Below are 21,468 nucleotides of genomic sequence, written 5' to 3'. Positions count from 1 at the left end.
AATTGGTGCCGTTCCCGATTTCATGCGTGATCACGGATTCTCCGCCATGTCGCCGAACGCGATTTCGGCGTTGGGGAGCGGAGAATCCAGCCCCCGGTCTGGTCATCAGTCCTCACTGGACACGCACACACACATTGCACACATAAGTAGCGTGCTTTAACTTAGCTGTGACTGAAGTGGTCAACACCTTGATCGTTGTGACAAAAAAACAAAACAATGAATACAATATCAATGATGCCATAAGATTTATAACGGATTTTCCTTTTCTACAGTTAAAAGCAGCCCCATATGTTGTGATTTGGATAGGAGGAAAGCAACCTGGTCATAAGTGTAGAAAAACATCAAAAAATCTCTACTTTGGTTGTGGACAATTTCACAGTCCATCACCACTCGTGAATTGTCAGTTTAATACTCATGGCTGCTTCCGAGCAGTTACCTAAATATTAGGCATGATTGCTACTATCTTTGACTGGTTCCCAAAATGGGCACAAAGTCAGCAAAGCGATATGTCTGCTCAGTGCTTCGTGCCAGAATGACACACAAGCCAATTCAGCATCAGGTCTCATTCACATGCCACCCGCAAGGTGTTGGCACCAAACAGGCATCCTGCTGCAGCATGCCTTTCTGGACAGCAACACGTCAACTGTGCCTCACATGAAGCTGGCCGACTAGTTGAGTCTGGAGACAATGGGAAGTAGTAGGGGTGATATGACTGAGTTATTTTCTAGAATCAGGATGAGCACCACTGCATCTTCTGAGCTCATGAAAAAAAATCACAGTGTATTTGATTTTTTTGCTTCGCAGCCTCGAGCCAGCCTTTTAAGAACTGTTGATTAAGCTGCACAGTGCCAACCGATGTAGCAAGCCAAAATGAAACTAATCAAATTGCTCAAACTACTCTTTTTTTGAGAATCTTTGATTTCCCGGTGTGATGGCCATACTGATTTGTCAGTAATTTTTTTTTTAAGTTTAGAGTTTAGAGTGGATAGCACTGTGGCTTCACAGCGCCAGGGTCCCAGGTTCGATTCCCCGCTGGGTCACTGTCTGTGCGGAGTTTGCACGTTCTCCCCGTGTCTGCGTGGGTTTACTCTGTGTGCTCCGGTTTCCTCCCACAGTCCAAAGACGTGCAGGTTAGGTGGATTGGCCATGCTAAATTGCCCATAGTGTCCAAAAAAGGTTAGGAGGGGTTATTGGGTTACGGGGATAGAGTGGAAGTGAGGGCTTAATGTGGGTCCGTGCAGACTCGATGGGCCGAATGGCCTCCGTCTGCACTGTATGTTCTATGTTCAGTACCAAATTATTTATATAATTTTTTCCAATTAAGGGGCAATTTAGCGTGGACAATCCACCTACCCTACCCTACACGTCTTTGGGTTGTGGGGGTGAGACCCACGTAGACATGGGGAGAATGTGCAAACTCCACACGGACAGTGACCTGGGGCCGGGATCGAACCTGGGACCTCAGCGCCGTAGGCAACAGTGCTAACCACTGCCACCATGCCGCCCCTAACGTGACGGTAATTGTGACTATAGTTTTAAAAGCCATGTCTGCGTGGGTTTCCTCTGGGTGCTTCGGTTTCCTCCCACAGTCCAAAGATGTGCAGGTTAGATGGATTGGCCATGCTAAATTGCCCTTAGTATCCAAAAACGTTTGGTGGGGTTACTGGGTTATGGGGTTAGTGTGCAGGTGTGGGCTTAAGTAGGGTGCTCTTTCCAAGGGCCGGTGCAGACTCAATGGGCCGAATTGCCTACTTCTGCACTAAATTCTATGATCTACACTTTAAAAGATTGAAATTCAAGACGGCTTCCAAAGAACACCAGGTGCTTTTGTGGAGTACAAAACATTTTGTTGTCTGGGGAGCGAAACACCTTAAGAGATTTCAAAACTTTAAAAAAAAATTTAGAATACCCAATTCATTTAATTAAGGGGCAATTTAGCGTGGCCAATCCACCTACCCTGCATATCTTTGGGTCGTGGGGTGAAACCCACGCAAACACGGGGAGAACATGCAAACTCCACACGGACAGTGACCCAGAGCCGGGATCGAACCTGGAACCTCGACGCTGTGAAGCAGCAATGCTAACCACTGCGCCACCGTGCTGTCCACCGAGAGATTTCAAAACTGACCCCTCAGAGAGAGTGAGTCCTGTAAAGAGCCATCCACCACTGCCGTCAGCTAAGCAGCCTAAGTATATGACTGCAATACCTTGAGAGAGAAATAATGACTCTCTCCTCTATTCTTCTCCCACCACCTTCATCTAAGTACTCATCTCTGGCAGATAAGGGCCTTTGCAACCATGTAGAAATCCCTGCTTTTCAGATGTTTCAGGCAAAATAACACCTCAACCAAGAAATAGCAGGCCTGCAACAAAATAGAGCCTGAGCTAAATTTTGTTTTATAATTACTGCTTTACCTAAAATTCTATTTCGTTTTTGCGTGTATTATAGTGGGTGAGTTGTGTGAGTGAGAAAACAAGCTCTTATTTAACCTTTGAGATAAGTGTGCATGTTAAATAAAGTGACTGTATTCATTTTTATTACACAAAAACTTGCTGCTGAGTTATTTAAATTCATGCAATCCCTCTAAGGGAAAGAAAACACACACATCCACATACAAAGGCATTTGATCACGAGCACTAAAGGGTAATACCTTAAAATCGTCCATGACACTGGGAACTAAATTGTGCATTCCAAAATACAAACTTCCAAACAAATAAACATTAAAAAATCAAATTTTCACACCATGATAAAGCTACAAAATTATGTTCTGTGTCTTTCACACACTTTGGGCGCGATTTTCCGCTCCCCAGGCCGGGTGGGAGAATCGCGGGGGGGCTGCTCTGGCACCTCCCGCGATTCTCCCACCCCCCCCCCCCCAAAATGGCGTGTCGCGTTTTGCGACATGCCGCTCGGAGAATCGCGGGTCGCCGTTTTTCATGGCGACCCATGATTCTCCGGCCCGGATGGGCCGAGCGGCCTGCCGTTCCCGACCTGTTCATGCCGGTGGCAACCACACCTGGTCGCTGCAGGCGTGAACATAGCGCGAAAGGTAAGTTTGGGGTCTGTGGGGGGCAGAGAGGAGATCGAGTTTCACGGCCGTGCTCGGGATGGGACTGGCCCGCGATCAGTGCCCACCGATCGTCGGGCCGGCGTCTCTAAGAGACACACTCTTTCCCCTCTGCTGCCCCGCAAGATCAAGCCGCCACGTCTTGCGGGGTAGCGGAGGGGAAGACGGTAACCGTGCATGTGCAGGTTGGAGCCAACCAACCTGCGCATGCGCGGCTGACCTCACTAAGGCGCCGCCGGCCGCGCCATTATCGGCCAGCATCAAGGCCCGGCAGCCGAGTTTCACGAAACGCCGCTCCTAGCCTCCGGGGGGGGGGGGGGGGGGGGGGGGGGGGGGGGAGGGAGAGAATAAGGGGCAAGGAGCAGCCTCCGATGGTGTCGGCCGTTGCGGAGAATTCCGCCCTTTATTTCTGGCTTTTGCCCAGACACCTTTTATTGTCTCAGAAACTTTCACCTATAACTAATTCCAACCTGATCCCTCATTTTTCTTCTTGATTCGTAGCACACAATTTTTTTAAATAAATTTAGAATAGCCAATTATTTTTCTTTTTCCAATTAAGGGGCAATTTAGCATGGCCAATCCACCTAACCAGCACATCTTTGGGTTGTGGGGGTGAAACCCACACAGACATGGGGAGAATGTGCAGACTCCACACGGACAGTGACCCAGGCCCAGGATCCAAACCCGGGTCCTCAGCGCCGCAGTCCCAATGCTAACCACTGAACCACATGCCGGCTTGATTCACAGCACATTTGAGTTCCTACATTGTATGTGTTAGGTGTGTGGTTTATTTTGATAGGTGGTATAAGAACGTCACCTATTTCAGGGAAGGCAATAAACTAACTGGGTTAGATCTGTGAATACAGGTACATAAATCACAATAAGTAGCAAGGTAAGTTGAAAGGCCATACAGATTGCAAACAAAGTACTGGGATTTATTTCTAGAAATATAGAATATACAAGCAGGGAGAGAAATGTTCAATTTATTCCGAAAAAAGAAGGCTTTTTGATCTTTCACAATCTCAGGGTGTGCTTTATAGCCAATTAATTACTTTTCAGTGCAGTCAGTGCTGTAACCCCTACCCCCACCCCCCCAAAACCAAGGCCTGTTCACTATTCACAAGGCACAAGTCAGAAGTGTAATGGACTGGGGAATCCAGTGCCAGCATGTCCCACTGGCAAGGGGCATGAACCCTGATGCCACCACCAGTGAGGGACCAGAGCTCCACAAAGGATGCTGATCCCATTTTTTGCCGTATACAAGACACTCCGCTGCATCGGGAACTCCACTACCGCCGAGGGGAGGGGGGTGGGGGCAACGGTGAATCCTCCATCCCCATAGTGTTGGTTGAGGGATAAATATTGACTGAAACACCATGGAGAACGCCACTGTCCTGCTTTCAAATAAAGCCATGGAATCTTTTATATTCACCTGAGAGAACGGAATATATAGAACCTTGGGTTGGACCATACTTGGAATACTGTGTATACAGTGGATAGAAGATTTTAGGAATATTAAATTCTACGTATTGGGCATTTTATTGGTTAAAAGCCTGGGGTTATAATGGTCATTGTCTGCAGTGGTCATGCTTTTTTAAGGGGAATCCTGTTCTGCAGGGCCTGGGAGCTTTTGGGAGGCAGAGGGTGAAATTGACCAGAGGAATGTGTTTTTAAGTCTGGGCAACGCACCTTGGTTGGACTGGGGAAGTCCCTGGAGAGTTCATTTGTTTTTCAGCTCAGGTATGATGTCATTGCTGGTTGGAGCTATGGGTTTCAGAGAGCTATTTTGAGAAAGCTTTTGGGAGAAGAGTTGAAGTCTGATCTGGCAACCCGCATTTGTACCACAAGTAAAGACAGTTTTCTCTCCCAGTTGATTAGGTTAAAAAGAGTAATAATAGTTAAAGCAGAGCAGTCTTGTCTGATGACAAAGAAGAAGCTGGAACAAGCCAGTTGGAACAGCTTCTTGAAAACCTCCGGCCATAGTCTGCAAGGGTTCTAACTGGAGCCCAAATCTGATCTGTAAAGCAAATATTACTTTGTTCCATGCTGATTTTAAGCTGGATTGAGAGCTGCATATTTATTTTCCTGTTGTTTAATGGAGAATTGAGTGGTAGTGTTTAAGGGGTAATTGGAAGCTGTTCTCTTCAGGTGTGAAGTCATAGAATTAATATTGTATTCATAATAAAGTTTTGTTTTCAATTACCAAATCCCTATTTCTTTGTGCAATCACTCCTGGAGCAAATCATTCTTTCTGCACAGTCTTTCAAGGTAAATTTAACTATTGCCCTATTGGTCCTATATCATAGCCAGTGTTGGGGTTTTGTCTGGAATTTTAATAATACTTCTCGTCTTCAAACAATGCCCGGATCTTTGGTCCCAAAGCGGAGGCGCAGAGTCAGGAAACCTCCAGCTTTGTGCACAGGCCTCGGGGGAAACATCCCTCAATAGCAAGATTCATGTTTTGGAGTGAGATGGTGGTGGTGAGAGTGTGCTGGAGTCAGAACCTGCCATACCCAGATGTGTGGAGCCTACCTAGCGCAAGGGCTGCTGAGCTCTGAGGTGGGCTGTTTAAAAGGCTTGTCTCAGCACTTCAAGGCTTTGACCCAGTTGCAATAAAAACAGAAAGGCCTTCTCGGCCTCACACTACATCACCCTTCCACCCACTTACCATGCTCCATCTATACCACCCAATGCTTAACCATTCCCCATAGACTTTCAGAACCTCCATGCCAATCCTTATGACCCAGGGCGGCATGGTGCCATAGTGGTTAGCACTGCTGGCTCACAGCATAAGGGACCCTGGTTCAATTCCAGCCTTGGGTCACTGTCTGTATGGAGTTTGTACGTTCTCCCCATGTCTGTGTGGGTTTCCTCCAGGTGCTCAGGTTTCCTCCCGCAGTCCAAAGATGCACAGGTTAGGTGGATTGGCCATGCTAAATTTCCCCTCGTGCCCAACGAGTTAGGTGGGTTTACTGGGCTATGGAGATAGGAGGCTGGATTCTTCAAAAATGGGGCTATGTCCCCACACCAGCATAAAAACACTTGCATTTCACTCCAGACCAATTCACCTACCTGCAGGGACCCGGGGAGCTTTATGTAGCTTTGGCTGTGGATACAGGCCCCCGCACTTCCGGTTCTGAGTCCACTCATGCGCACTCCAGCGGCCACGCCGAACACGATGGCGGACTCAGCCGGCCGACCTGGACCAACAAACAAGGCCCCACTGATCTGCCCCGCGCCATATGACCCGCCCGGTCACCACTTGATCTCCCTGCCCCCCCACCAGGTTGGCCGCGGACTGAGTTCCAACCGGTCAGACGTGGTTAGAACCACGCTGTCAGGAATTCAGCCGGTCGGGATCAGAGTATAGCTGGGAGGGCCTCTAGCAATGGCTCGCCAGCCACGCCGCAAAATTCACGTGTGAGCCGGAGAATCACGGTAGCGGCACTGGGCCCGATTCTCACGTAAACGTCGATTCTCTGCCCCCGCAGCAAACACGTTTTTGCCACGGGCTGCGAAGAATCCAGCCCAGGGTAGGGGCATGGGGGCTCTTTCAGAGGGGTGGTGCAGACTCAATGGGCCAAATGGCCTCCTTCTGCATTGTAGCGATTCTCTGACCCCAACAGTCATTCTCATTGCCCCTTTAAATCCCATTGGAAAAAAAATCATTGATAAAAGCCCATTATGTACATTTAAAACCTTCAAATACTTAATTGATAATAAGAACAGACATATGTTATCATGGCCCACATCAAAGACAGCTAATTTTTGAGTAGCTTCTTCTAACTATCAATCAAACTGCAAACTTGCAAGCCCCCAATGTGGCAATGATAGGTTGTGGAAGCAGTCGAGCAGTAATAATACTATAATGAAGCCATCGGGCTTATGTCAGCAAACAGCTACTGAAACTGTAAGCTCGGATGTTTTACAGTTCAGAGACATAGCAGACTGTTTTTTCCCCCTATGATTCAAAGCGCAGGGGATTTAAATAACTTGACAGCATAACAGTTCCACAGATCTTGCACACATTCTCATTTACTCTTAAAAATCATAGATCACAAACTGTGGGGAACACACCTTTCTCACAAAATTATTTGAACTCCGCACTGAATCACATCTCGCCCCTTTCCCCAACACACAGTGAAAATAGGATCGTCAGGAATAGGGGCGGGACTTCCAAATGTGTCATCCTGCCACAATTTTAGCTGAGGCCTCGAGTCTCCACAACTCTGCAAAAATCCAGGCATTTGGAAAATATAGGCATTGGAGAAAGTGTAGAAAAGATTTATATTGAGGTCACCCGAATTAAGAATCTGCAACTGTCAGGAAAATCTGAGAAGAATTCTGAAAAAGTGAAGACTAAGGGACCAAATAGAGGTCTTTGAAATTCTGAAGATGTTCAATAGGGTGGTTGTGAAGAAATTGGTACCTGTTGTAGATGAGTCCAGAACAAGGGGGTATATCAATAAAATAACCACTCACTAATCACTTAGGAATTTACAGGATATTTCTTCGCACAGAATGATGAAGTTGTGGAACTTATTGCCATATGGAGAGATTGAAGCAGTTACCATTGGTGTACTTGAGGGGAAGCCTGGTGTATACAGGAAGAAGAAAGGATTAGTGGGATATGGATACGGTGAGGAAGCAAGCAAGAAACAGTTATGCTATGAGGAGGTTTGTGTAGAGTCTAAAACACTGACATTGATTAATTAGACTGCATGTTCTGTTTCTGTGCTGTGGATTCAATACAATTCTACAGAAGACCACACTTAACCAAGTTTCTTATTAGTTGCCATCGTTCACACATGATTGGCAGCATTCCATGCATGGACCATTCCTCTTCATCCAGTGTTTATTTCCTTCTACTTAGCGAGTATTCTGCATGTGCAGGTGCCTGTCAGTTCTTGTTAGGTGCAGTCATTCTCCGGCATGGCCCAGCTGACACACATTATTCAGCGCTGATGAGAATGCCAAGTCCTGTGTGTTTTTCTCTGCTGTCTCTTAATAACCACCTGAGTTTTGTTCCAGCCTGTCCAACCAGTTTTACCTTTCCTCCCTCTCAAATGTAACTAGTGCTGTTGTGTCCTTCTCAAAACATTTTCACAACTTGACTATCTCTCATCCCCCAACTCCTTAAAAATGTCCATCTTAATATAGCACAGTGGGAGAGAGAGACAAAAGAATCTAATTCTAACTTTCCATCGACCTTGCTATACCCTACCCCAGGGTTTTTCAAACTTTTTTCCCGGGATCCACTTTTACCATCCACCGACTTTGCAACCCATGTCGGCCGAGCTTCGCGACCCACCATTATTGCTTACCTTTAATGTGACAGGTGAGCCTGCTTGGTCCTCACCATCTCATTTGCTTTGTCAATGTTACATTTCTGCTCAGGACTTCAGCTGGCAATTTAAGTTCTCACTGCATCCTTTGAAAAGAATCAAAAAGTTTGTCCTCAAACTTGCCATGCATAGTCTTCAAATGCCTTTGAAGCTTTGAGGGTTTTAAACTTTAATTTGCCAACATATGGCATACATGGGCTTTGCGTTCTGATTTGTATTGGCACAATTAATAAAGCCATACCTCAAGACATCATCTTTACACTGCTTTGTTCCTGATTTCAGCTTCTTATTGGTCTGTTCACCAGAGACCCTGGAGCTCATACCCGCTCTGCTTTGTCCTGCTGTGGACTTTCCTAAGCAGCTCACACTACCATTGCTTTGCCCTGCGATGGAGTCTCCTGAGCAGCTCTCTCCAGCAGATTCTGTTGTGAGATCCTGGTCTGTTTGTGTCTCTGGCCCTCTCTTCCTTATTACAAAACAATCGATTTAAAATTCTTCAGTCTTGTTGCTTGTATGCTGCTAACAAAATGTAGGAATCGCTCCTCAGTGATTTCGCACCCAGAGCACTTGACACCAGTGGCCTGCTCTCTGGCACAGCTTCTGGCGGGAAGATTCCATCGATTATAAAAAAAAATAAAAAGAAATCTGCTCCTGAGACAGCACGTTGTCATCTGGAGGAGGTCGTCTGCTCTGCTGGGTTCCGGGCCTGCGCACTGCTACATCTGGCTGAGGGGGTATGCTTACGTGGGACAGCTAGCCTTCTTTAAAGCCGGCAGCAGCCGGCATATTTAAAAGCCAGTAGTGGCCCTTGGGCACTTATTCCCCTGACTGGGAACACCTCATTTTCTCTCCTAAGGGCTTTTTGTTTGTTCTACAGTAGATTGATCACTGTTCAAGTCAGTGGGGTGCAGAAGTGGCCCACTGGATATCTTTCCTGCCTCTGAGTCAGAAGGTTCTGCATTTCAGGCTCATTTCAGGATTTTCTGGCAGGATAGAATCAAGCTACTGGTGCAGGAAGCCAGCATGCATCAGTACAGGCCGCCAGCCTGAGTAAATAGGGAGGTTAGTGGCAGAAAGGACATCTGGCTGTAAAAACCATCTACTAAATCCAAAAAATTATGTATGATATGAAGGAGTGATGAAGCAGCATTGTGGTGACCTCATGTAACAAGGGAAGGGGGAAGGAAGGTTACCATTCAAACAGTAAAGGCAAGAATTCTCTTCAATTTTGAGCCAAAGCAACTGGTTACCAACTGTCCCATGATTTTAACTGAAGTGCTTCAGAGTGGGCCAGGGAGTGGTGAGATTGAATAGGCAGCTCAGTAAGTGAAAGTTTATTTATGTTCCCTTTGAAATACTGACATTCAATTTTTCCAAGTGTTATTATTCCCCACAGATCAATTTTTGCTTCTTTATATTTCTGAATATTCTAGTCATATTTAAGTTCTGAATGCTCTTCTAAGCTAAAATATAATCTGAGCTACTGCTCGCTCTATGGGCTGGATTTTTATTCCATGCCATGACCCTGATGCTGGGCTGAGTTCCGGCAGATCCGGATGTGATTTTTCGAGGAGGCAGCTAATTAACTGACTGCCGCCACGAGCCCTGTCCAATTAAGGATGGAGGACGAGCTCCTGAAGCTGGAGAGGCAAAAGGGGGCTTCTCAGCACAAAGATCGGCAGACCCATTATCAGCAGTGGGGGTTACTGATGTAGATAGGAGAAAGTGAGGGTGCCTCAAGATGGAGGTGCCCTCTGAAGACTATTTTAAAAAGGTGGGGAGAAAAAAATGGCTACAGCTGCTGGACGGTTATTGTGGAAGGCCGGCCTGCGTTCACAGCTGGACGGTTATTGTGGAAGGTCGGCCTGCGTTCACAGCTGGACGGTTATTGTGGAAGGCGGGCCTGCGTTCACAGCTGGACGGTTATTGTGGAAGGCCGACCTGCGTTCACAGCTGGACGGTTATTGTGGAAGGCCGGCCTGCGTTCACAGCTGGACGGTTATTGTGGAAGGCCGGCCTGCGTTCACAGCTGGACGGTTATTGTGGAAGGCCGGCCTGCGTTCACAGCTGGACGGTTATTGTGGAAGGCCGGCCTGCGTTCACAGCTGGACGGTTATTGTGGAAGGCCGGCCTGCGTTCACAGCTGTGCCCATTTCACAATCGCAGCCGCAGAGCCAGGTCTGCAATGCGAGATTGAACGCTGGCATTCCATGTCTGTCTGCATTTATTGGCCAGGATTCAACCTCAGCAGGGAGCTGTGCTTTTGTACTCTGTGCCGCTATTTATAAAACCCAGGATCCCATATGTGTTTTTAGCCACTTTCTCAACCTGTCCCACTGCTTTTAATGACTTGATCACAAAACCCCCAGTTCTCCCTGTTGCCGCAGCTTCTTTCGAATTGTTCTCTTTAATTTACAATGCTTGTCCCCATTCTTCCAAAGTCTACCACGTCGCACCTCTCAGCATCAAACTTCAACTGCCACACATCTGCCCATTGCAACAAACTGTCTATATATCCTCTTGAGATACGTTGTTCTCCTCCTCACGGTTCACAGTACTTCTAAGTTTTGTGTCATTTGCAAATTTTGAAATTGTGCTCTGCGCACCCAAGTCCAGATCATTAAAATAGAGCCAGAAAAGCAGTGGTTCTAAAACTGACCCCTGGGGACCCCATTGTTTACCTTCCTGCAGACTGAAAAATAATTGTTCCCCAGTACACTCGGTTTCCTGTCATTCAACCTTCATCGTATCCATGCTCCTGCTGTCCCTTTTATTTCAAGAGCTTCGACTTTGCTGACGAGTCTACTGAGCAGCAATTCATTCAGTGCATTCTAAAAAGGCATAATACAGCATATCAACCATATTACTATCATCAACCATCTCTGTTACCTCATCAGAAACTCAATCAAGTTCGTTAAACACCATCTGCCTCCAGCAAATCCATGTTGGCTTCTCCTAATTAATTCACACTTTTCCAAGTGACTGTTAATTTATTCCCGGTTTGCTGTCTCTAATGGTTTTACCACTATCAAGGTTAAATTGATTGGCCTGAAGTTGCTGGCCTTATCCTTGCATGTTTTCTGAATAAGGCTGGAACATTTGCAGTTTTTCAGTCTTCTCCTACTACTCTCATATCTCAGGAGGATTGAAAGATTATGGGCGAGAATCCCCGGGGAGCGGGTGGGGGGACGCGAAACCCGCCCCGCCGCTCCGACTGCTGTATTCTCTGGCGTCGGTTTCCGGGCGAGGCCGGGAATCACACCACACCGGTCGGGGGCCGTTGGCAGCGCCCCCCCCCCCCCCCCCCCCGGCAATTCTCAGGGCCCCAATGGGCCGAGCAGCCACCCGATTTTGGCCAGTCCCGCCGGCGTGGATTAATCATGATCCCACACATCGAGACCTGGCAGGTAAGGCAGCTGGTGCGATCCTCAGGGGGATGCGGGAGGATCCAACCCCGGGGGCGGCCCCCACGATCGCTTGGCCTGCGATTGGGGCCCACTGATCTGTAGGCGGGCCTGTGCCGTGGGGGCACTCCCTTCCACGCCGGCCCCTTTAGGGCTCCACCATGGACGGCGCTGAGAAGACAACCCCCTGCGCATGCGTCAGAATACGCCGGCGGTTCTGCGCATGCACTAACTCGCGCAGTCCCTTCGCCGCTGGCTGGCGTGGCGCCAACCCCTCCAGCGTCCACCTAGCCCCCGGAAGTGCGGAGAGTTCCACTACATCCGGTCGGCCCAACGCCAGAGTGGTTCGCGCCACTTTTGACGCCGGTGTCGGGCCATCGCACTGATTTTGGTGATTCCCGCTTCTTGGCTCTGTAACTCTCTAGCCTCAATTCTGTCAGCATCCTCGGATGCAACCCATCGAGTTCAGATAGCTCTGAATACCTGCTTTTTAATCAAATTTTTGAATGTCCAGTGTCTCAAGTAACTCAGCATTTTCTTCCATGGTAAAGATAGATGCAAAGTACTTAGTTGAAAATGAATTAAATGAAAATCGCTTATTGTCACGAGTAGGCTTCAATGAAGTTACTGTGAAAAGCCCCTAGTCGCCACATTCCGGCGCCTGTCCAGGGAGGCTGGTACGGGAATCGAACCGTGTTGCTGGCCTGCTTGGTCTGCTTTAAAAGCCAGCGATTTAGCCGAGTGAGCTAAACCAGTTCCTCAGCCATGTCCCCTCGCCAATCAGCCCCAAACCTGTTCTTACTACCCTTTTGCTATCTGATGCTTATAGACTTTCAAATTCTTTTTTATGCTTGCTCCTTCTCTCTTTTCATATTCTATTTGTCTCTCTGATTTCCTTTCCTCTGAACCTTATATATTCAGCCTGGTTCTCACTCGTATTATCAACCTGATGTTTGTCCTCTGCCCCTTTGTTTCTGTTTCATTCTGCTCTTGTCATCCAGGGAGATCTGGTTTTGGTTGATCTAACTTCTCGTTTTGCAAAAACAGAGAAGAGTCCATTTTTTCCGGGAGCAGATCAGAAAACATGTTTTGTGCTAATGTAATAGTGTTTGTGCCGTGAGATAAGCAGTGAAATAATAAATGTTGGAAATCTGTAATAAAAACTTTGGTAATGAATGGGACATCAAAGAACAATTGGAACAAGTTGCTGCTCCAGATGAGATCATTAGTCAGGTAGAGAAGTGTTTTACTCGGATAGATCAGAAAGAACATGTTTGTTTGCAGGTCATTTTACAGCCAAACAGATTACAAAATGTATCCCAGCACCATGAAATGATCTTCACAACTTCATGATAAAGGGCAACTGGAATATTCTTATTCGGATTCAAGAATACAGAGTCAGTGCTCAACTTCTCTTCACTATTGCTTTATAATTGTTGCAGGAATGAATGAATCTACTCATTTTTATACTGCAGTTAAAAGGTTTTTTACAGTATGAGAAAGCATGAACGTTTGAGTTAGGGACAGGTGTAGGCCACTTGGCCCCTCGAGCCTGCTCCGCCATTCAATGCAATCATGGTTTATCTGATTTTAATCTCAACCCCACATTCCTGCCTAGAAACCAGAGAATGTATTTTTGTTCTGTTACAAATATCCCCGTGGTAAATAAATTGTTAAACGATGAGTGGAATTTAACAGATCTCACATTTTAATTAAAATAGCTTAAGGGCTTAAATAGAAATTTTTCTTTATCTATTGGATGCCGCCTTCCAGAATATTGTTTGCTCACCGCAAATAGCATTTGCAACAGAAAGGCCTCATGGAATTTAGATGCATGTTATTGATATATTACAATATCTATGTAAGGGCAGCCTGCTCAACAGAAGAACAGCTGTCCCTTGCCATCTAACAGCCTATTCAGAAGGAACCTCTTCCCCCACCCCATCAGCCACCAGCCTGTGCAGAGGAATCTGTTAGGCTGGGTGCTTGGCATGGACATTGCCTTTGCAGGTTATATCTGGTGTCAGGATGAGGCCCTTAAGTGAGCATTAATGGTCCACTTAAGGATTTCAAATGGCCCACTTTTGGGCGAGCCACCCAGTGCGAACTCTGCCGCTAGTAAAATTCTATTGGAAGCAGGGACAGCCTATGGCAGGTAGGTGATCCATTGCATTTTACATGCCCCCCTGCTCCCTCTCCTCACCCCCGTCCCCATCCTCCACCACCCTCAAACCTGCTGGATCAAATCCAGCCCGTCGTGCTTTTGGTGTCAGTTCATGCTTTATCTACTCTACTCTCTGAACAGTTGTACTTGATATTAATTCTTGTTGAAAACCTGTTGCATACTGATAAACCCTGGTGTTCAAATTCTAGAACTAGTGTCAAGGAATCAGCTGCGCATTTCAAATTTACCGAATCAAAATTAATTAAACTAAGTTGCAGAGGACTAGAATTTCCATGAAGGTTTTCCCCATCGCCCACTGCACAGATGATCAGCAGAGATCCCCAGAGGAATGGCATTAGTGGTAATTTGCAATGTTTCTTCAGGCTTTCCACCAATCTTCCATTGTAGTGACGGTTATGTGGAAATTCGACCCCTGTACAGCCTTTTGTCTTTCCTTTAAAGCCAACCAAATTAAAATATTTTTCTTCCAAAACAAGTTGATTAATCTTAAAAATAAATTAGGTTAGCCTTACAACATATTGATTCAGTAGATTATTTAGATTTGTGGGTTGTATACTGACATCTGATAGAAGCACAGTGCATATTATTGTATAAAGATATATTTTGTCTATTAGAAAACTCACTGAAAATATTTTTTAACTCCAAGTGCATTATGTCTTCTTGTAACAATCCTTACTTAGTTTTTATAATTTTTGTAGTGAAATGACTGTGAAAATAAATAGAAACTTCTGCAGTGCACAATGGGTTCAACTGACCTTCCTCAGGCTACAGAATGCCCATTAAAATTCACATTTTTCTCTCCAGTTTCAATCCAACTGTGCTGTAGATAAGATAAGTCAGGCACAGACAACTGACAGGATACCGATCTTTATTCTGTAGACTGACCATGACGCAAATTTGTGACTTGTGAGCTATCTGTTGGACCACCTTTGAGCTATCTGCTGGCTGTGAAGTGTCTCCTGTTTCACCGCTTTTAACAGGAGGTGTGCTTTACGGACCGTGGGTGTGTGCAGAACGCAACTGTACAAGCTTGAATAAAGAGTATAAATAAGTATGGGGAACCTTTGCTTGACTATCCTCCGAAGTCAGTGATTAAATGGTGGAACATCTTCCATGAATGGATAATTCTTGAAATAATAAATGTTTTTTCTTCTTTCCTACTTGCGAGCATTTGTTCTTTGTTGTTTTACGTGGATTGAAAGGAAAGATTTGCAACTTTTAAGTTGTACATTTTGAATTAATTCATGCACACTGGAAATATGTAGTTTATATGGGAAAATGTTGCTCTGTTCTATCCATCTACACCTTTTGTTGCTTTTCTGAATAAATACATATCACAGCATCCAATGCAAATTGTCTTCAGTGAGAAGATTTGTAATAATATTCAGGTTCATGTTTCCTGCCAGCCTACCAAAGAACTGTAGCATCAGATGACAGTATCTTGTCCTAACTGATGGTCGGTATATTGGGAATAGGGAGAGTAAAGAGACTGTCTAACTTAAGGTTGAGAAGATGAAGATTTGTGACACTTTTTTAGAAATTTGCTCTAAAGATGTGGACATTGCCAGTAAAAGACGTTTTTACTGTCTTTCCCAGTTGCCCCGAGAAGGTGATGTCGAACGTTTCCCTTGAACCACTTCAGTTCTGGAGCTGATGATGCTCCAATTGTGTGTTAGATAGGGAATGCAACGACATTGACCCACTGTCAACAAAAGACCAGCAATTATGTTCGCCTGGTTGGTTTGCAACTTTGAGAGATACATGGAGTTGAAGCTGTTGCAATGGTATTGCAGTTACTTTCCTTCTAGTTGGGAGATCATGTCATTTTGCACAGAGTCACTGGGCCACCATGGGTGCTTGGCTTCCATAACCAACCAGTGAAAATGAGGCTCATAGGTAAAACGGAGTTTCCCAGCAGAATTGCCATTGCATTCCATCAGATCCTGCTTGGGTTGGAAATTCTGTCCTACTGTCCTTCACAGTTTCTTGGAAACTATTTACTGTTCTAACCAGAATGTGACACAGGTATTATTAAAGTTATTGTTCTGTCCTGGGAATTTTTCCTGACTGTAGTGAAATCTATTAAAACCCTCATGCTTGTTGACATGATTTATCTTTGTCTCAATGTTAGTTTTATTCATGTGTAGAGGAATGTCTTGATGGCACTCATAAATCTTTTAAATCCCGACTACTGCGTGTTGGATTTGCATGCCCATTCAGTCTGTGCCCTCAATTGTATGTTTTTGCAGCTTTTGCATAAACCAACTCAGATCTTTCCCTCAGACATTGCTGCAGTGACACAGCCATTAAAGCTGTTGCAAAGTGTTCATTCCCGAGTATGGAAAATAATCTGTCCCCTGCCCTGCTACTCCTTACCTCCCTTACGAGTTCACCGCCCGTTGTGATTTTCCCCATTTACTCAGCTCGTGTGCAACAGCTGGTACAATAAGTCCAGTTTAAAAGGAAAGATAAAGAAAAAAATCCATGCCGCTACATAAATGCAGAATAAGGGAATGTTTTGTATGACGACTGTTCTGTTTTTTAAAAAAAGCACTGTCAGAATAAGGTTCCAGTCAAATGTTTATTACCAATTAGTTAAATTAGGGTTTACAACCAATGCATCACCTTCAGTGTGCTTCTATATCAGCCCAGCAAATAAAGCCTCCTTTGATGAGATTGGTTCCTGTACTCAGTTCCATATATACCTTCAACATAGGCAGGATACGGTCCTGGAGGAATGAGAGCAGAATTTAGGAAAGACGAATGATCTTTTCATTTTAATCTGATTCTGGGTCAAACAAGAGGCTCCTTTGTTGCAGTTGACTGCTTTTGGATTCAATGCACGTAACTGGTGCTGATATTGTACGGTAACTGTCTTTCACAGGCTATGGCTTCGTAGATTTTGACAGCCCGGCAGCTGCGCAGAAGGCAGTGGCATCTCTCAAAGCCAGTGGAGTACAAGCCCAGATGGCAAAGGTGAGCATTCTTGACAATTAAGCAATTTTGTCTCTGCATTGCAGCGTTTCTTCATTAGGATTGTAAATTAGGATAATGTCTGTTGGATTAAAGCATTTACCAGTTAGTAACAGTGAACATTGTGCATCTGTGCACTTGTAGAAAATATCTGCTTGGTTTATTGATGAGATGCATGCAAATACTTACTGCCACACAACATGGATGTACAAAATTAAATATGCTTGCAACCTATTTAAGGAGTTAATTCTTGTAAAACATTCAGTGACTACTTTACAGTTTTAAAAGGGCATTGCTACTTAGTAATGCTATTAATAGAGACTCTGACCTCATGTAACCATGCTACAATTTGTCTCAAGCTGTCATTACTTGTTTGGAAAAGTGTGTTTTATTGCCTGAACATTGTACAGATTTTGCACTACATTTTCTCATCAAAATGATGATGATACACCGAGAAACAGTGAACTGAGATTGGAACTAATGCAAAAATGCTTCAAGAGTTTTAAAATGCTGTTTTGGTTTACAGATTTAGAGAAACATGAAAATAAGACCACACAGATGCTCTAACATTACAGTACTGGATGCTCAATTGTTCAAAGATAGATAGACCTCCTCAGTAGGATTTCATCCAATTGGCTAAAGATTCACCAAGAGCCATATATTGTCTCCTCTGGGGAAGGCCCACTGTATTAAGCGCCAGTTAGGCACTTGGGGCTTTTCACAGTGTGGTAAACACCACTAGTAACATATTACATATATTACGGTACTGCCCATGTATTACAGGTACTACGGTAAATCCCTGCCTGCTGGCTCCTCCCAGCAAGCGGCGTATAAAAGTGTATGCTCTCCTGCGCTGCTTCCATTCTGGTTCCAGCTGCAGGAGGCACAACATCTTGTGCAATAAAGCCTCGATTATTTCACCATTCTCGTCTCGGGGTAATTAACGGTACATCAATTTATTGCACAAGATTTTAAAAGATGGACTTCCTAATCAAGCCTGATCGCCTGCAGCTGAGCCCTCACGTAGCCAACGCCACGTCCACCTTCGACAACTGGCTAGCCTGCTTAGAAGGTGTACCTCAGACAGCCACTGAAGAACTCTCGGACCACAGAAGCTCCATGTCCTCTACTCACGGGTGAGCCCTGAAACTTTTGCCTCATCCAGGATGCACCCACCTACACAGAAGCGATGACGCTACTAAAGGGACATTACGTTAAGTCGGTGAATCAAGTGTACGCCAGGCACCTCCTGGCCACGAGGCGGCAACGCCCGGGTGAGACTCTGGATGATTTCCAGCGGGCTCTACAGATTCTCGGCAAGAACTGTGACTGCCAGGCAGTTTCGGCAGTCCAACACACCGAACTATTAATCAGAGACGCTTACGTCACGGGCATGAAGTCTACGTATGTTCGTCAGCGACTATTGGAAGGGATACGCTCGATCTTGCAGAGATTAGGCAGCTTGCTAACTCAATAGAAGTAGCCTCCCGTAATCTGGAGGCCGACAGCCCTGACCGCGTGACACCCTTGTAGGCATCATGGGCCCCACCAGCTGCCGACCCGAACTCAACGCAAGCCTGCGCCAGGCAGCAGCCAGCCAACGCCAGGGGGCCCAAGTGTTACTTGTGCGGCCAGAGCAAACATCCCAGGCAGCGCTGCCCGGCACGGAGCGCGACCTGCAATGGGTGCGGGAAGAAGGGCCACTTTGTTTCCGTTTGCCAGGCCCGGTGTTGCTACACCCCCTGTGTGTGATCCAGGGGCGCCGCCATCTTCTCCTGCACAAGCCACGGTGCGGCCCATGGGCGCCGCCATCTTCTCCACCACAAGCCACATGCGGCCCTTGGGCGTGCCATCTATGATGCCGCCTGCCATATGCGCCCCGTGGGTGCCACCATCTTGGACTGTGCCTCAGGACCCCTGCTCATCAGGCCGTTCGCTCCCCGCTGAGACCTCCACCACCGCTGATCAGCCCGGGACCTCCCAACATCTTCCGCAGCTCGCCTCCATCACCCTGGATCAGTCTCGGCCCCACAATCTCGCGACCACTTCGACAACTGTAAAGATCAACGGGCACAAGACGACCTGCCTTTTTGACTCCGGGAGCACAGAGTTTCATCCACACTGCTACTGTAAGGCTCTGCTCCGTCCTGGTACTCCCCGTCACCCAGAAAATCTCCCTGGCCTCCGGATCTCATTCCATGGAAATCCGGGGGTACTGTGACGTGACCCTCACCGTTCAGGGCATAGAGTACAGCAACTTCAGGCTCTATGTCCTCTCCCATCTCTGCTCTGCCCTGTTACTAGGTCTTGATTTTAAATGCCACCTCCAAAACCTTACTTTGAAATTCGGCGGACTCCTGCACCCCCCCCCCCCCCCCCCCCCCCCCTCGCCGTCTGCGGCCTCACGACCCTTAAGGTCGATCCACCTTCACTGCTTCACTGTTTGCAAACCTCACCCCGGACTGCAAGCCTGTCGCCACTAGGAGCAGACGGTAAAGTGCCCAGGACAGGGCCTTTATCAAGTCGGAGGTCCAACGGCTTCTGCGAGAAGGGATCATTGAGGCCAGTAACAGCCCCCGGAGAGCTCAAGTGGTGGTAGTGAAGACTGGGGAGAAGCACAGGATGTTTATTGACTACAGCCAGACCATCAATCGGTACACGCATCTCGATGTGTACCCCCTCCCACACATATCTGACATGGTCAATCAGATTGCGCAGTATCGAGTCTTTTCCACAGTAGACTTGAAGTCTGCGGACCACCAGCTCCCCATCCGCTCAGAGGACAGCCAATACATTGCCTTCGAAACAGCTGGCAACCTCTATCATTTCCTTAGAGTTCCCTTCGGCGTCACCAATGGGGTCTCGGTCTTCCAGCGAGAGATGGACTGAATGGTTCACCAGTGCGGGCTGCGGGCCACCTTCCCGTACTTGTATAACGTCACCATCTGCGGCCACGATCAGCAGGACCACAACGCAAACCTCTAAAAATTCCTCCATACCGCCAATCTCCTAAACCTCGCCTACAATAAGGAGAAATGCGTGTTCCGCACCAACCACTTAGCCATCCTTGTCTATGTAGTGGAAAATGGAGTCCTAGGGCCCACCCCCGACCGCATGCACCCCCATCTGGAACTCCCTCTCCCCCACTGCCCCAAGGCCCTGAAACGATGCCTGGGGCTTTTTCTTGTATTACACCAGTGGGCCCCTAATTATGCGGACAAGGTCTTCCCACTCATCACGTCCACAGTTTGGCTGAGGCCCACCAGGCATTCAACCACATCAAGGCGGACATCGCCAAGGCCACGATGCACACAGTCGACGAGATCCTCCCCTTTCAGATGGAGTGCGATGCATCAGATGTAGCTCTGGCCGCCACCCTCAACCAGGCGAGCAGACCCGTGGCTTTCATTTCCTGCACCCTCCATGCCTCTGAAATTCGGCACTCCTCTGTCGAAAAGGAAGCCCAAGCCATTGTGGAAGTTGTGCAACTTTGGAGGCATTACCTGGGCGGCAGGAGATTCACTCTCCTCACTGACCAACGGTCGGTTGCTTTCATGTTTAACAATACGCAGCGGGGCAAGATCAAAAATGACAAGATCTTGAGGTGGAGGATTGAGCTCTCCACCTATAACTATGAGATCTTGTATCACCTGGGGAAGCTCAATGAGCCCCCTGATGCCCTATTCTGCAGTACATGTGCCAGCGCACAAGTGGACCGACTCCGGGCTCTCCACGATGACTTCTGCCACCCAGGGGTCACCCGGTTCTTCCATTTTGTCAAGGCCCGCAACCCTCCCTACTCCATTGAGGAGGTCAAGACTGTAACAAGAGACTGCCAAGTCTGTGCAGAGTGCAAGCCGCACTTCTACCGGCCAGATAGAGCGCACTTGGTGAAGGCCTCCCGCCCCTTTGAACGCCTCAGCATGGACTTCAAAGGTCCACTCCCCTCCACCGACCGCAACATGTACTTCCTCAACGTAATTGATGAGTACTCCCTGTTCCCTTTCGCCATCCCATGCCCCGACATGACTTCTGCCACGGTCATCAAAGGCCTGCACAGCATCTTCACTCTGTTCGGTTTCCCCACCTACATCTACAGCGATCGGGGATCCTCCTTCATGAGTGATGAGCTGCATCAGTTCCTGCTCAGCAAGGACATCGCCTTGAGCAGGATGACCAGCTACAACCCCCGGGGAAACGGGCAGGTGGAGAGGGAGAACGGGATGGTCTGGAAGGCCGTCCTGCTGGCTCTTCGGTCTAGAAATCTCCCAGTCCCGCTGGCAGGAGGTCCTCCCCGGCGCGCTCCACTCCATCCGGTCGCTCCTGTGCATGGCGACTAATGAGGCCCCTCACGAACGTGTGTTTGCCTTCCCCAGGAAGTACACCTCCGGGGTCTCGCTCCCAACATGGCTGATAGTTCCTGGACCCGTTCTCCTGCGGAAGCATGTGCGGAGCCATAAATCGGATCCCTTGGTTGAGAAAGTCTACCTCCT

General features: G+C 47.2%; 1 protein-coding gene across 7 annotated transcripts in view; it reads left to right on the top strand.

The window, feature by feature from the left end:
* The window catches only part of LOC119966096 (RNA-binding motif, single-stranded-interacting protein 3), a 1,648,548-nt gene that overhangs the window by 1,238,678 nt on the left and 388,402 nt on the right, over positions 1–21,468 (top strand). For all 7 annotated transcript variants that reach the window (XM_038797302.1, XM_038797300.1, XM_038797299.1 and 4 more), the window contains one exon: positions 16,887–16,978. In XM_038797302.1, the coding sequence (XP_038653230.1) occupies positions 16,887–16,978 (92 nt within the window). The remainder of the gene's footprint in view (positions 1–16,886; positions 16,979–21,468) is intronic.

Source organism: Scyliorhinus canicula, chromosome 5 (genome assembly GCF_902713615.1).
Source record: "Scyliorhinus canicula chromosome 5, sScyCan1.1, whole genome shotgun sequence".
In the NCBI taxonomy this organism is placed as follows: domain Eukaryota; kingdom Metazoa; phylum Chordata; class Chondrichthyes; order Carcharhiniformes; family Scyliorhinidae; genus Scyliorhinus; species Scyliorhinus canicula.
The sequence above is the reverse complement of the archived record's forward strand: the minus strand, read 5'-3'. Positions and strand labels throughout refer to the sequence as shown.